General features: G+C 40.9%; 2 protein-coding genes across 2 annotated transcripts; one reads left to right on the top strand and one right to left on the bottom strand.

Moving 5' to 3' along the window:
- The first annotated feature begins 1,135 nt into the window (after positions 1 to 1,135).
- On the top strand, positions 1,136 to 11,082 carry LOC146450477 (uncharacterized). The gene is made up of 5 exons (XM_085100355.1): positions 1,136 to 1,317; positions 2,598 to 2,699; positions 3,882 to 3,916; positions 9,351 to 9,408; positions 10,612 to 11,082. The coding sequence occupies exons 1-5, from the start codon at positions 1,248 to 1,250 to the stop codon at positions 10,998 to 11,000; spliced, it is 654 nt and encodes a 217-aa protein (XP_084956481.1). The 5' UTR covers positions 1,136 to 1,247; the 3' UTR covers positions 11,001 to 11,082.
- LOC146450478 (uncharacterized) lies at positions 3,923 to 9,340 on the bottom strand. The gene is made up of 2 exons (XM_085100356.1): positions 7,651 to 9,340; positions 3,923 to 5,122 (listed from the first exon to the last, which is right to left on the bottom strand). The coding sequence occupies exons 1-2, from the start codon at positions 7,897 to 7,899 to the stop codon at positions 4,847 to 4,849; spliced, it is 525 nt and encodes a 174-aa protein (XP_084956482.1). The 5' UTR covers positions 7,900 to 9,340; the 3' UTR covers positions 3,923 to 4,846.
- Positions 11,083 to 16,454: the final 5,372 nt, after the last annotated feature.

Below are 16,454 nucleotides of genomic sequence, written 5' to 3'. Positions count from 1 at the left end.
TATGGGTCAACGTACTAAGCTTAACTTAGTTGTTGTGTTTTGTCGTTCCCCAGTGTGAGTTGTGGCTCAAAACCTCGAATTTTATCCGGTACTTGAGGGGTTTTTCTTGTCTCTTAACAGAACGTGCAAAAAAAAAAAAAATAAAAAAAAATAATAAAAAAAATAAAAAAATAAATAAATTAAAAAAATATAAATAAATAAATAAATAAATAAATAAATAAATAAATAAATAAATAAAATAAAACCAGATTTCAGACCGGCCTAGCTCCCAGCTTCCAAACCGCCAAACCACAGACAAGACAAGTTGAATGCAAGACGTAGAACAAAGCGCAGTACGAGTCGTCAATGCAAATTATATAGAGAAATTCTGCAATCGAAGATGGCGACCTGTAGCCTCCCTCGCAGACGCTCTTTTTGCTCGTTGCAGGCAGTCTTTCCGGAGGCTAGGTGACCTGTCACAGGCATGCTACCTGCCCCTGCTCTTTTCTGATTGGAACAAGATCCATTTATTTTCACCCAGTGGTAGTCAGTAGAAAGTCGGCCGCTGTTTGTTTGCCCCTGCTTCCCCTCCAGCGGGATTAATCAGTACGAATGGCTTTTTGTTTGATCCAAGTCACAGGCAGCCCACTTTCATGGTGTTGTAGTGGTTGTTACTGGTTTATTGAGATTTTTGAGAGTGTTATAATTTCCCGTGTCAGCCTCAGCCTCCCAAATGAGACGTTTTCAAAAGAAGAGTGTATTGAACATTACCCTGGGTTCCGAGGTTATTTTTTTCGCGCGGGCGAGAGAGATAACCGCGGCAAAGCCGCGTTAACGAGGCGCGAATCGCCGAGAGAAAAATAATAACCCGTCTGTCGGTTATTTGCTCATTTTTACAGGCCTCTGGAGCCAGGGTAATTGGACATGGATTTTTCTCCCTAAAGTCAAATAATATACCGTCAGTATTCATACTGTGTTAGTGGTCTCGACTGATCCCTCTAGCATTTAGTTCAAATTTTCCAACCAGCCCATCCCTATCCTTGATGTTCACATAGGAGCCCCCCCCCGTTCAACATGTTTTTCTAAATTTGACCTTGATTTTGGCATGGCGTGCTATTTCTATTTCCTGTTTGTGTTATTATAGCGTGTCACAGAAGATATCAAATGTCTTTAAAGAATCGCTCTGCGTGTTGTGTGCGGGATTCTTTCGATCTGTGATCGGCTACACCACACGTTCAGTTACGCTGTCGTCTCTTTTGTGCAAGAAGATGTTGTTCGTTTTCGCAATCGTGTTATTTGTTGGACTGGCAAGTTCACGGCCAAACGACAAAGCCGTCGGTAAGTGTTTTAAATAGGCTATAGCTAGCCAGTACAAAGCATTTAGATCGTCCCCCGCGAGAAAAAAATCAGACAAGAAATTACATGGTCGCAGTACCATCTGGACACGAATAAAAACATTACACGGCAATCTTCTCCTGACCGTGTGTAAAGAGCCGGTGATTTTAGCATTAAAAAGGGGGCATTGTATTCAATGAACTTGAATAAGCAGATAGAGCTTGGTGCTCGGTGAATATTGAATATTGTTTCCCAGTGCGCAAACTTCGAAAGTCTACGAAGCTTTCTTACTGCGTGTCTCGCGCGGATCACGATACACTCGCGAGCTCGCGCAATGGGAAAGATTACTACTGCCGTCTTTCAAATGATAGTTGTACATGCATTCGATAATGGATTCCTGATGTAACCCTGTTTACTATGCTGTTTTTGGAGAATATATTCTTTGAAGGTTGACGATTCCAGTGAAAGCTTTTTTCCGATTGATCCGTTTTGAGTTTCCTGTGGTGTGGTGGTGGCTCTAGGTTTTGAGTTTGTGGATTGAAATTGAAATGAAAGCTACCGAGGATTTATTTCCTGTCTGCACGAGTGCCGACTACTCAAATGAAAGCTGTAACTCAATACAGTGCAGGCAAGAGTACTAGCTGCCCCAACCTCACCCTCCCCTCCCCCCCGCTGGGGAAGGGGGTTACTTGTCGGAATTTTTGTGTGTCTGGCTCGATTCTCAAAGTCTGACCTTATTTCAGACCAAACTATGCAATTTTCCTGTGCTCTTTCAGACCGTGATTTCCAGAATCCATACCTGTTTCTGTAATATAAACCTCTTTTCAGACTTTCAGATTAAAATTGTTTAAGTCTGTATTCTATTTCAGATTAAACGCGGTTCAAAAACCATAATTTCTAAATTCTAAATTTGGCAAGATTACAGTGGCAAGACGTTGAGGGATGCTGAATCTCGTACAGACCTGGGTCAATAAAATACAAGAGATAATAAATTATAGACGACAAGACTGTAAAAAGAATGAAAGCAAATAAGTTAGATCAGGAGCCCATGACTGGGTAACTGATACATAAAAAGGAAAACATATCGCTATATCTGTTTCCATTTTTGTATCCAATTTCTTTGTTTTCACCCTTATTACTGCCGTAAGGATCAGCCTTGTCGTCCATAATTTATTATCTCAAAACCCTACCCTTTGGCGTCGCACATATCTATATAGCTTATATTGGGGAGTACCCCTCCCCCCGGACTAGCGGACTGTTGCTTATCACTGTTTTTCCCATAGCTAATATTGATCCCAGCAAATACTGCGCCTGCAGTGAGAAGGACCTTCCGCAATGCGGATGCTGTGTGGACTTGCAAGAAATCATTTCAGAGAGCTACACAGGTACGAATTCACCCTCCCGACCCTCATGTAATTTATTCTACTATCAGTTAACAGTCATCATTTTAGAATTGAATAATCTGAGTAAAGGTATTGGTATTTGAGAGAAGATGACAAAGAAAGAAGGTTCGGATTTTGTGTCTAGCACTTATTATGGTTGCAGTTTTGCCACAATCTCTGGCTTATATTAGTCTTCAATGACAAGAAAATGGCGAAAAACTGTATTCAACTGTATTTGGAATCGTGCGTGATTAACTGTCACGCTGGTCACGCAATACCAAGATGTCACGTGAAGGCCCGGCGAAGGACTCAAATGGCGCATTCTAATTTTGCTTTCACTCTCTGATTATAGCTGTTTGCCGGCCGCCGCCTTTCTGAGAACGTTAAACAAGCTAATCACACAAGAACAATGTGCCATCCTTTTCCCTAAGCTCCTTAGCTTCGCTATCGGAGAAAGTTCTCAGACTTTTGAAATGAAGGAGTACGTGTCTATGGGTTAGTTAGTTGGGAGTGTAAGAACAAAGCCTCTAATTAAAGACCCCATTTACCGTTAAGCTACTAACTTAGGTACAAATTAAAGACGAGATGTAAGTTCATTTCGTTCAGACCCCTAGGTTTTCTGGGTGGGTGAGGGGGGGAGAGCTGGGTTATATGGGTTTGTGTGTTTAACGAACGAACGAACGAGCGAGCGAGCGAGCGAGCGAGTGAGTGAGTGAGTGAGTGAGTGAGTGAGTGAGTGAGTGAATGAATGAATGAATGAATGAATGAATGAATGAATGAATGAATGAATGGATGGATGAATGAATGACCAGAGAGAGTGGATGAGTGAGTGGGTAAGTGAGTAAGTGAGTGAGTGAGTGATCGCGTGACGGAATGAATGGATTAATGAGACGAACGAATAAATGAACGAACGAACTAATGTAGCAAGCAAGGAAGATTCCTACCAAGTGAAACAGCTATATGTTCGTTCACGTGCATAGGTTCACTTTTATTACCTTTTATATAAAAGGAAGAAGTAAGTAAACGTGTAAAGGCAACATACCCCTAACATATAACGTACTTAGCCGCGTTTTGTACTCCCTCCATACAGACGGCAGCCTTAAAACATGAAGGCGAATGCACAGAAAATAGGCCTGCATTGCGGGTTTAACAAATCTAACGATATCTTGTTTTTCTTTTTTCCAGTATGTGCAAATCTGACTTACGTTGAAGCCGAATACGTGAGTATTTAGATGATTAACGTTTGAGACCCTAACCAAGCAATGATTCGTTTCCCAAGAGTCGCGACAATAGCACACTAACAGTTATTAAAAATTTACACAACAAACAAACAGACACTTTTAACACTTTCTTATACTTGGATTTCATTATTGTCTTCTTGTTCACGGTCTATCAGTTTTTTTACGATCCCTTGCCACCCCAGGATGAAAAGGGTACCCCTTTCGGGTGAGCTCATGAGTTATTGAGTATTCCCTGGAGGTGGGGGTAGTGAATTGAATTTGTGAGCATAATGCTTCAGGCTCTTAAGTTATAGTCACATCACTCATCACACCATAATAAACTTTACACACATGGCTTTTTGTTTGATTACTTGTTACTTGCATGGACTGCGTAACCGTACAAGGTTTGTATTTTCGTCAAGAGCCGGCCTTCCTCAACGGTACTGTCTGAACACCTTTTTCGATCTTAGGATACATGGCGTAGCCGTACCAATGGTTTACGGATCCAAACTGCACCAAAACAGTTCGAATCCGTCCATGGCTTGAAACGGTAAATTTCCGCTCCGTTCAAGTTCTGTGCCAGTAAAATTCAGATCCGTTTGGATTCATCTCAAGTCCACGTTTTCAGTACCAGTACAGTTCATATCCGTTTGAGATGTTTACCACGCTTGGAATGAGATCACCTCGTCACTCCGGCTATTTACCGTTGAAGTCTGTATGAAAGTACGCTCATTTACCGAACAACGGCTGGTAATCGAACGTAGCAACAGACTAATTCGTGAGCAGTCTGTATCGGACTCGGAAACAATTATTACAAAACGTGAACTTTAGAGTCATGTGTACATTTGACAAAGAATTTTAAAACAATCCGTCTTGACCGAGTGTTGTGACGCGCTTAATTCACTCGGCGAGCTTTACATAACGATACCTTTATTGAGGAGGAAGAAGTCTGGAATTTTCCGGAAGGTTGTGCTTTTCAAAACACCTGTGCGCACATAGGAAGTGGTCTCGGTAGCAGAACTCCGGCCCTCCAAGAAAGCGTCTAAGTTCTTTAAAGCATTTTTTGTTGTTTGCATTACACGCACGACAGCAGTCGAAGAAGTTCAAGGAAAGCCACTGGCATTTATGGTTTTTGTTGAACACAACTGTGGATGCCAAAACGCAGTTGATCGGTTCTCTTTGGAATTGAAAGAAACTTTCATTTCTCTGTTAAAAGAAAAATGGATAAAAGCGTTGTTATGCAGATTACTGAAGACAACACACCATACATCCAATGTTTTTAAAAAGATGAAGGGTTTGCTCAGTCTAAGTACAGAAGAGATATACAGTCGAACCTCCACTAACGGCCACCTCTCCACAACGGCCACCTCTCCACAACGGCCACCTCTCCACAACGGCCACCTCTCCACTAACGGCCACCTCTCCACAACGGCCACCTCTCCACAACGGCCACCTCTCCACAACGGCCACCTCTCCACTAACGGCCACCTCTCCACAACGGCCACCTCTCCACAACGGCCACCTCTCCACTAACGGCCACCTCTCCACAACGGCCACCTCTCTATAACGGCCACTTTTTTTTGTCCCGGCGGACAGTCCATACATTTGCTCTTGTTTAAACCTCTCTACAACGGCCACCTCTCTACAACGGCAACGGCCACTAAAGCGCGTCCCCAACTGCCAAAATAACCTCTCGACAACGGCCAGTATACAGTTCTTTTTCATTTGTAAAAACCTTTTTCTATAAACTGATGGATTATTCGACATTTGTTTTCGGAAAATTACGTTTTTGTATCCATTTTAATGATATACGTATTTTAATTGTGTGCCATTTATATGCTGCGGTAAGCATAAATTGTCTACAACAATATAGCGAATATTGCAAACCTTGCTCGTTTCGTCTTTCCGGTTAACATTTTGATTCAAAACATTATTTACGTTTTATTGTGTTTTTTATCTATATATATATTATTTAAGATTGGATTGTCATTTTAGGCTACAGTAAGCATGAACTTGGCACAATAAACATGTTGTACTTCGCGAAAAAAGGTGTCATATTACACCCCCACCTCCCCATAACGGCCACTTTCTTCTGTCCCCAAGGTGGCCGTTGTGGAGAGGTTCAACTGTATAACGGTCGAAAGTCTGGTCATAAAGGCAACAGGCCTGACGGAGGGAGTGCCTAAGTACAAGCGTTGAGTTGACGCTTTCGTGCGTCGACCTGTAATTCGCACGCGCTCCTGTTGGCTCTCATAGAGCTTGAATTTGCCCAAAGTTAATTAATTCGTTTGAATAAACGAGTTTCGGAATATAGCTGTCGCTTGACTTGCGGCTACACTCATCATGGTCAATGGTCGACAAAAGACCTTTAGGGATGGCACGGTGGTGAGAACACTCGCCTCACACCAATGTGGCCCAGGTTCGATTCCCGGACTCGGCGTCATATGTGGATTGAGTTTGCTGTTGGTTCTCGTCCTTACTCCGAGAGGTTTTTCTCCGGGTACTCCGGTATTCCCCTCTCCTCCAAAACCAACATTTCCAAATTCTAATTCGATCTGGATTATTGTCACTGAAGCACTTTATCATGCATGGGCCTCTGGCTCGGGAGATTGCGGCGCGAGCACTCCCCGTGCTATTGGCATTAAATTTGAATTTATTTTTATTTTTTATTGTCTGGGCTGAAAGAGTTAAAATGTGCCCAAAGCTCAGGTCATTATAGAGGCCATCAACGAGGCACATTTTAGCCAGCGTTTCCTTACGTCAGTTGACCTTTAATTTGTATTAAATCTGCCGACTCAGAGGCACTGAATGAGAACATTTTCCAAAATACTTAAAAAGTTGTCTCCCTTCTGAATGTTCCCAGATCGTTTGTAGCCTCTAAAGGAATATCTGTGTAAGCTTATCACAGTCCAGTTTGTTCGAATGCTTTAGAAAGTTTTAGGAAATATAAATTTATTCCCCGAATTTATCGGAGCTGTTGTTGTCTTTACGAAAATGCTAGCTAGTGCTTAACGACATGTTTTCCCATCCGAAAATAAAAGGAAAACGTTTTCCACTGTTATGAATTTTAAGCTGACATTTTAGCAAGGAAAACATCAGGTTTTGGTTAACAAATAAATCCGAATTTCCTTTGCGCTTGAGTCCTTCTTAACAGACATTGAAGACACGCGTTGGGTTTCCCTGACCCTTTCGTTTAACCACTCTTCTCATGCCTGTTCAAAGAGCTGTTAAAAACCCTGGTTAGCGCTAGTTATAAATAGGGACCTCCATATTTCACTGCAACTACGAGACTGAGTACGAGTACAGCTTTTCAAATCTAGTTTGCATGGTTTAGTTCGATAACCGATTGTTGTGCCAATGTTGTTTCTAGGGTCTCCTTATCTACTGGTAAATAAAGGGAAGGGGAGAGAGTTCTAGGGATGTGACTGATTTGGAAATTGAACGTCGTACTCAAACTCTGATCTGGAGATCCCTATTGTCACCAATTAGGACGCTAAACATAATAGCATGTAGAAGGTATGCTCGTATGAACCTAGAGGTGGACATAACATATTTGTCATCTTACCAACTCTATTTCCATCGCACGCCCTTGTGGACTCGCATGAGTGCACAAAAAGCGTTTGAGTTCTCATCAACTCGTCCATTCCCGCTAGCTTTTAATGGAAGTAAAACAGTTGTTGCAACGTAGACCATGAGGTTTATCTTATGCACATACATTAACGATTAATATTTACCGTTAAATAATCTGGTACATTCAGCTTATCGCACGTTGGTTCGCAGTCTGATAAACACTTTGTGGACTCGTCGTTCTGTGGAACGTTCTCCACGGCGACCGAATCGTCTTCGAGCGTCAAGCTGGTTGTTTTGGCAAGATATGCTCTATGCTCTGGACGGAAGAAATGTCGGACATGTTCTTCGGTAGTCATACAATTTACCAAGGCTATAACGAGAGGAAAAGCCAGAAGAAGGGTGCCCTTCACCATTGTGAGTTTGCAAAAAGATACACAAAGCTCTACGAAGTCATTGCTCTTTGCTGTGCAGTCATTTTTAATTTGTATTGGAACTTGGTCACCGTTGAGTGCGTTTTTTTTTTCGTTACGTCATTCAAAGAAATAGCAACACAAAGGTAGTCATTTAAATACGGCCAGTTTGTAAAGAAGCCCAAAATTCAAAGCTTAAAACACGCAACATTTTATTTTGAAGAATTTTCAAACGGCATTCTGCACCTGGGAACGTATTACTTGCATAGTATTAGTTTGAGCGTTTCCACTTGGATTTCACCCTGATCTTCTCGAACAAACCTTTCAGACTGCAATGATACCGTGAAGAGGTTACGCTCAGTATGGGTGTAAAAATAATAGTCTGATTGGTGTCAAAAGCCGGCTTTTTTTAATAGTTAGCTGAGTGCCTGTAGTGCAGTTCATTTTGAAGTTAGAACAATCCTTAACTCACGATATTGCTCTTGCTGTTTGCCCAAACAGGAAAATTCCGTTCGTTCGATTCATTCACAATATTGCTAAATGGTTCAAAGATAACAAGGTCTTAATCTTCCCAATTGTTTGTGGGGTTTTATCTATTTTCTATTGCGTTTACCCGTTAAAATGCAACTTGTAAAAGGGTTTATAAGTACAATTTGTTCTCGGACAGAGAGCCATCATATCAAAGGGAGTGTAAGCTCATAGTGGCACTATATGAAGACACTATATGAGTATGACTAGTTGTATGGTAATAATTGGAGGTAGAAAATAAATATGACAATATAATCAGCTATTGTTTATTTGCTAACTTGAACCTTCTAACCCTTGGGCGTGGAAAGAGTGTGGACACTTGGATCCGTCGCTATGTAGTCTGTATTGGAAAGGTTCTACTGCATGCACTGCTTCTCCGGACCGCTTTTTATCACGCTATACAAAGTGGTTCTAATGATTGAGTCTGTAGATAGAATTCATATGGAAGCTATTTAGCAGTCTTTTTCTGTGGTGCTGTTTATGATGCTCTACAAGAAGGCTCTTATTGTTGATTTTTTGGATAAACTCCAGTAAGTGGGATCATTCAAATGAAAGTTAAATTGCACTCTTTCTTGGGATGTTCTTTAGTTGCAATGTCCGCAAATTGAATTTTCGTCAGTTTAGCATTAATTATGAGCTTGGACTGGGTGTCGAACAAAGGGCGCATTTTTGGGGTCTATTCCGGAATGCACGGAATATACGGTATTCATGTTCAGGTACCCTGTTATTCCTGGACCGTAATAAGAATGGGCAAAATTGTCCCAATAGTAATGGGCCCTCTAGCTCTATCGCCGGGGTCGTTTGCCGTTTTTGTATTTTGTTGGTACAGATGGTGGGGATGGAGCCATTTTGTAGAGTGGTCAGCATGGCTATTACATTCTCTTGTTTGTTCACTAGAGTCTCAATTGTTTTATCCCTTTTTTCAGGGGGTACGTTTAACGGTGACGGTCAATGACGAGGTCCTTTTCAACGAGACCCTCTCTGGTAAGTTGACTGAACAAATAAATGACTCCATTGAAGATAAGTGTCAGTCTGTGTACCAAGCACACTGCTGGTCATGTGCACATTCCCTCTCGCCAACAAAAAGGGGCCAAATTCACAGCGATTTGCAAACAGCAAGCTTTTGAAGTGTAGTTAGGTTAACTCCTGGCAATGGAGTTGCTACATGTTACTATAAAAGGTGTTTTTTTACTCTAACTGACGTTTAATCTCGTATCCTGATCTCAGTTGGTTCGGGAATGTCGAAATGTCCCCTCCGCCTGACCGTGGGAGATCTGGGTACGAGATTAACTGACGTTAGCACCATTTAAAATGGGACGAACTTGATATGATGCATTTTAAGATTGACGTCTTAAGCCCTCGATTTGTCAGAAGTCATATTGAGCATGATTGAAGAGTCATAATATCCTGTAAAGGAGTTCAGCATTTTGAGCCTCGAAGTTGAATTGAACTCAGTTTGATCAAGCTCTGGGGAGATTAAATTACCGCACGAGGACACTTGGAAATCTAGTCTATCTCCCCTATAAAAATGAACGTTTCCTAAGATTAAAAATGGAAAATAAACAATTAAAAATTCTAAACGTGTTAAAGACAAACCATTTGACCATTTGCATGATGTGGTCAAGGAACTGAGCAAGGGATTGTCGTGTAAAAATTCTAGTAGAGGGGAAAACCTGTCAAGGGGAAGTGTCACGAGGATTTTGACCAATTTTGGCGAAAATGGTGCAACAATATGTTCACTCGGTTACACAATAATTTTGGAACACCGAGAGAAAGAATTCAATTGTATTTTTGAAAAGAACAACTCATGATCTGTTCTAAAGCTTTATGGAAACGAAAATGCCATGAATTGAAATAAATAAATAAATCAATAAATAAATAAATAAATAAAATAATAAGCGTAAGTTTATTCAATCAATTCATTCCGACCCAGTTCGGCCACAGACTGACGTGACAATCTTAGAACACTGGAGTAGTAATTTATAACAAAATGGACCATAACTTTTACGATTCTGGTGATGGAAAAAGGTTTTTGGGTTTTTGAAATGACATTATCAAACGTTCTCCAAGTAGCTCATTTTACGTTGAACAGCCTAACAGCCCAACACATTGTAGATTGCACACTTACCTCTAACCTAGCTGAACTGTATGTAGTAAAACCTAAGTGTGGTAACTTCTTTTTCGCAGGAAAAAATCCTCCTCCTCTGTGTCAAGGTCTTATTGGCGTGGCCGACTTTTGTGTTAAAGTGTACAACATGTCCTATGAACAGGGAAAATTCGGTGGTTGCTTGGAAATATACGCTGATTTCGTGGAGCGTGTCTTAGATTTGAAGCTCGGCTGTTACTATATGGAAGAGTTAGTTGGTAGTTCTGTGGCCGAAAATGAGGTTCTTGGGGTACCTGTGGACGAGAAAGCCTGGCTCCATTCGCTTTTCCAAATCAGCAACAGCGTAAAGGAGCAGATTCTGGATGAGATGCACAAATGGTTCGACAAAGATTGGGGTCTTGACAAGCATCGCCTCCCTGAGCCTGTGGTAGAAGAATATGACAACGAAAAATTCAATGACAGTTTTTAAGTTCAAGACAGTGTTTTTCCTTTAATTACATGTTGATTTATATTTTTGTTATATACAGGTCTCTCTCTCTGAACGAGTAATTTCGTTTTAGTGTTACGTCGTTGAAAGTTAAGCTGGACCAACCGGCTAAAAAAAACAAAAATGAAACTTTGATATCCGGATTGCTTGGGAAAAGAAGATAGTCTGTCTGTCTGATCGAGTAGTTCCTTATTAGTATTATTGAAAATTAAAGTCACTAACCTAAGAACTTATGAAACTTTGACATAGATTTCTCGGGAAAAGAAATAAATTGAATCATTAAAAAACTTGTTGTAAGGAAAACTTATTTTTTGTAGAAAGCAAAGAAGGATCTAACGAAGAGATTCGCTTTATATTTTCAGGTCCGTACCAAGGCTAAAACAACTGAGGGGGCTTAGCAAAATTGTTAAACAAAACTACCCCCTCCCTCCCCCCCCCCCCGTCACTCAAAACACGGACTGATTAGGGAGTTTAAGATGCAACGAGAACATAAGAAAACAAAACAAAACAAAAAAAGTAGATTTAGTAAGTAAAACAATAACTTTGCACCTGCATCATACTTTTAGGTACATTTTTTGCCGTTTCTTTTACGTGGACTACCATGTGAAATTTCCTAATTTTACGTTTGAAGGAGGACGTAACCAAATGACGACAAATTTTTCTTTCTCTTTTAAAATTTGGCTTGAACCGGGCAGTAAGAATCCGACTGTGGGAGCATTGTGGGACATTTGTATTGCTATAAATGATCGGATGTCTTAGAAAACAAGTCAACTCTCTCGTAAGCGACCACCCTTGGGGTACGACAAAGTGGTCGCTTACGGAAGGTGGTCGCTTACGGGAAAGATCAACAAAATAAGCGCAATACTGGATCGATTAATTAATTACATAAAAATTTTACCGTCGCAGCTAAAATTAGGCAAATAGAAACTAATTTATTTGATTTTTTCACATCTATTCATTCTTCTGAAGAAACTTTGTATAACAATTCGGAACAGATCTGTTCCGTTTACCTACAGATCTAATTATAGCCATCTTCTCTGTCTGTAAACTGTTATTATCTGTCACAAATTTCTGCAAGGCTGATCGGACTGCGTAGAAAACTTAACGCGACAGCAACATGATAGAGACCAAACCGAGAATCAGCAGAAAAGCAAAACTTTCCTTCACAAGTACATGGCCAAACCATGTTAAAAAGGAACTACAGCATATCGTATCTGAAAAGATCTACGGTCCAAAACATAAAAGCAAACAATCTGCAAGGAACCGTACAACGAAAATGCTGCAAGTATACGCAGGATCTGTCAGCAGTCCGGGGTAGCGTCATTAAAAATTGAACTTTTGTCAATTCTAAGTAATGATTTAGTAACGATCATACGTGATTATGTTGGGTGGTCGCTTACCGGAGACCGAAAACAAAAGAAAATACAAAACTGAATGCAAGGCTGGCACTACGGCAAAGGGCAGATTTATTAGTGGCCAATATTTCGACTAATAGAATTAGTCTTCCTCAGGGCCAGAGCTATACTGAAGGAAAATATAATAACGGCTCCTTAAATTAAAGTTTGAAAAATATATGGAAAAACATGATTGGCTAATACGTGATATGATGACAGCGTACTTGTAAATATGAGATAACGAAAATATACTAACGGCTCCTAAAATTAAAATTTGAAAAAATACATGCAAAAAAATGATTGGCTAATATTCAAAGATAAACCATTCATCGCTTACCGTCGTTCACCAAACCTTCGCGACCTTTTGGTTCGAGCTAAACTAAAGAACACTAACACGACACCCAAGCTCACCTCTGGCACTTTCCGCTGCAACTCCACTCATGGATGTCTCACTTGCCCTTACATTGACGATGCAAGAACTTCGTACACTTTTAGCAACACCGGCGAAACAAGACAAATAAAACAACATATAACCTGTAATTCTACTAACCTTACATATATGATTGAATGTAAAAAATGTAAAAAACAGTATATAGGGGAAACCAAACGCACGATCCGTGAAAGGTTCACAGAACACAGACAAGCGACAAACAACCCACATCACGCCAACTCCACAGCAGCAGTCCCTACACACTTCAACTTACCAGGTCACTCTTCTGCGGACATGCGACTTATCCCTCTCGAACTACAACCCACCATCAATGCCTCCCGCCGTAAGGCACGCGAGGCTTTTCTAATTCATAGAGGGAAAACGTTATCTCCAGAAGGCATTAACAGGAAAAACGAACGCTGAACCTTGATTATACACTTCTATATTTTTGTTATCTCATATTTACAAGTACGCTGTCTTCATGTCATGTATTAGCCAATCATTTTTTTGCATGTATTTTTTCAAATTTTAATTTTAGGAGCCGTTAGTATATTTTCGTTATCTCATATTTACAAGTACGTTGTCATCATATCATGTATTAGCCAATCATGTTTTTCCATATATTTTTCAAACTTTAATTTAAGGAGCCGTTATTAAATTTTCCTTCAGTATAGCTCTGGCCCTGAGGAAGACTAATTCTATTAGTCGAAATATTGGCCACTAATAAATCTGCCCTTTGCCGTAGTGCCAGCCTTGCATTCAGTTTTGTATTTTCACGTTCAAGTGACGCCTGACACGAGGTCTTTCACAAGAGAGATCCGGCAAAATTACCAGCACGTTTAATTCCTGCGTTGTGTGGACCTCTGCATTCAAAAGTTTTCTAGAAAACAAAAGAACAGGTGTAATTTCTGGCCTAAAAAGTAGTCGCGGTCTCTTCAAGGAAGAAATTTGAGTGGTGGTCGCTTACGAGAGAGCTCTTGAAACAGTATTTAACTAAGAAACAAACGGTTGTTTACAAAGTGGTCGCTTACGGGAGGTGGTCGCCTACGAGAAGTGGTCGCTATGAGAGAGTTGACTTTAGTTTATTTCAATAGCTTTTACGGCTTGAGATTAGTTGATTTCGATCCATTTTGGTTCTTATTTCCTATTCACAAGGTAGGAGTGCCTTTGTTGCTGTTGTATATGAAAACAAACTGTTAGCCAAGGAAACTGACAGGTAGTAAACAACTTTTTAAAGGTTATGAAAAGGGACTTGCAGCGTCAAATTCAAGGCTGATTGCTTCTCATTAATTTGGTTTAATTATTCATTTTTAGGCAGATTGTTTTTTAACTTCCAAAAATTCTGGGGGGGCTCAAGCCCCCCCTGCCCCTCCCCCTGCTACAGGCCTGATTTTATAGCACGCAACGTAGGCACGTAAAATTCCCAATTTTCCCGCGCTGGCAACCAGCTAGTCTTCGTCGCAGCCGTCCTGTATTGCGTGACGAGACACAGAACGTGACGAGACAACGCGTGACGAAACACCGCATGTTTTCCGGTTATCGCTTGCGGTTGGTTAGCCGGCCGGATGAAACAGGAGTTTGAGAAGAAATGGCTCGTCGAATGCCCATTGCAGATAAAGTGGCCACGCACTGACTGTCTCTGAAAGATCTTGAAGTCTAAAAGCCACTGCGTAAAATTCATCTTAAAAAAATTGTAGATTCTTCATCTGGGCTTATGCGTGGTTCAATTCTACCTGTTACCATCCCCCCCCCCCCGGGCTCACCCCCGGGAAAACCCAGCCCGTCTGGCCCGGGGGTCGGGAATGTCCTCAAGCGGTCTTGCCCGGGGGTAGGGGGGCGGGGCAAATCGAAACAACTACTCGCGCAAGGACTTATGGGGTGACACAATGGCGGCTACTGGAACCACGCGGAAAAGGCCACGTTTTTCGTTTTTCACATTTCGTAAATTTGCAGTCAGAGAGCTGACGTAGACCTGATGAAAGAAAACAAAAAGTAATTAAGTTCAAAAGATAAGAGAGGAAAGGATTTCCTCCAGAAGAAAAATTAATAATGGTTTTGTTTTAATGGAATTCACCCGCTTCAGCTTGTTTCAGGCGCAGTTTTAATGTTGTAAATATACTGAGTTAAACGTTTTGATCTTCTTGTAGAAAAGCAATTTATTTGCACTGAAAATACAAAAGACGTTATTCCATGTTGTTTCTAGGAATTTAAGAGTTGCTTTGTAGAGATACATTCCAATTTTCGAGGCAGTTTGGTTGAAACGCCCTCCTGGTGTATTAGTGTGTGTGTCGAGTTTTATAATATTCGCTTCACTTGGGAAGGGAGTTAATTGTTCTAAAAGTTTAGGATTTTTCAGATTCCTGGTTTTGTTTAAATAAAGAAATAAATCATCAAAACGAAACAGTTTATTTTTAGTCCATGTCATGAGTCCCGGGGGTGGGGAATTGTCTCTTTCTGTGTGCCCGGGGGTGGGGAATAGGACGTCAAGTACACAAATGCCCGGGGGTGTGCCCGGGGGGGGATGGTAACAGGTAGAATTGAACCACGCATTACGCATGGATCGTTGTCAAGAATCGACGGTAATCATAGATTAGACGTTAAATTAAAGTTTTGGTCTGTCTTTTTGAAAACCCATCTACAACTGCAGTCATAATTAGTTGAAACACTTCGGTTAACTCCGGCCCAAGGTAACTAACGTGCCTGTTACATAGCATGTACTCGGCCTCGCCTCTCCTCCAATGTTGTGTTCGTAGCGTGTCTTTTACTCCGGCTCGGTGAAATTCAACATTGAAGGGGAAAAGGGGAAGAAAGAAGGGAACCGTTTCAACAATTTTGTCTGAGCGTGTAGCTGCGAATTAAGTTCGAAATTCGAAAGAAGCCATCATGCTTCATCAGTTCGCGAAACGACGTGCTAGAAATAGTTCCATGCGATTTTTGGTTGGATAGAAAATGCCCACGTACGAGTTAAAGGTCGTTTATTGGTATGGTCAACATAACGTACAGAACGTATTTAAGCGCCCTATACAAAATCATTTCTTACAAATATTTTTGGTTAGTTATTCTTTTGTTCGGCTAATGCTCTGGTTGCTCTAAAAAGTGTCATGCTATTATTAAACCTTCAAGTGATTGTGATGAAGAGGCACAAAATTAGCAGAGTTCAACAGGACGATACAGTTTCCCCCCCCCCCCCCCCCACGGGACAGAGGTGCCTCATTCTCCCTTACAAAAATGAAGGGAGAGATCCTTGCAAATTTCTGTGGAGGGGTGGGAGAGGTAAAATTTGTGGTTTGTTGACGCTCTGAGTGCTAAATTCTGACTGATGACCATCGTTTGAGTTTTCGCTATTGTGACACCTTCTAGAGTATAATTTGAGAATAAAATATCACGAGGAACTCTTTGGCCATTCTGCTGAACTTGGTGCCTCTTTCAGGGGTTAAAATACATTTGAGCCTCGATTAATAAAAAAGAGTCGTTTTAAACAGGATTTCCTCCAGGCGATCAGCATAATATTTAGATGCTAAAGGTCAAATACGAAAACTGACTCTGCTTTGGTTGTAATAATAATTTTTAAACTGACGTAATTAGTTGTAATTTAATGCGGTCAACTTGATA

The sequence above is a fragment of the Pavona decussata genome, unplaced genomic scaffold, assembly GCF_977016875.1.
Source record: "Pavona decussata unplaced genomic scaffold, jaPavDecu1.1 SCAFFOLD_464, whole genome shotgun sequence".
NCBI lineage: Eukaryota > Metazoa > Cnidaria > Anthozoa > Scleractinia > Agariciidae > Pavona > Pavona decussata.
The sequence above is the reverse complement of the archived record's forward strand: the minus strand, read 5'-3'. Positions and strand labels throughout refer to the sequence as shown.

What these genes read in the sequence shown, in the direction of transcription:
- LOC146450477 (XM_085100355.1), top strand. Translation starts at nt 1,248, where the DNA reads ATGTTGTTCGTTTTCGCAATCGTGTTATTTGTTGGACTGGCAAGTTCA. An exon ending in CATTTCAGAGAGCTACACAG is followed by an intron (nt 2,700 to 3,881) that starts GTACGAATTCAC and finishes TCTTTTTTCCAG; the next exon opens with TATGTGCAAATCTGACTTAC. An exon ending in CTTACGTTGAAGCCGAATAC is followed by an intron (nt 3,917 to 9,350) that starts GTGAGTATTTAG and finishes CCCTTTTTTCAG; the next exon opens with GGGGTACGTTTAACGGTGAC.
- LOC146450478 (XM_085100356.1), bottom strand. Translation starts at nt 7,899, where the DNA reads ATGGTGAAGGGCACCCTTCTTCTGGCTTTTCCTCTCGTTATAGCCTTG. An exon ending in ATGTACCAGATTATTTAACG is followed by an intron (nt 5,123 to 7,650) that starts GTAAATATTAAT and finishes TTCTTTTAACAG; the next exon opens with AGAAATGAAAGTTTCTTTCA.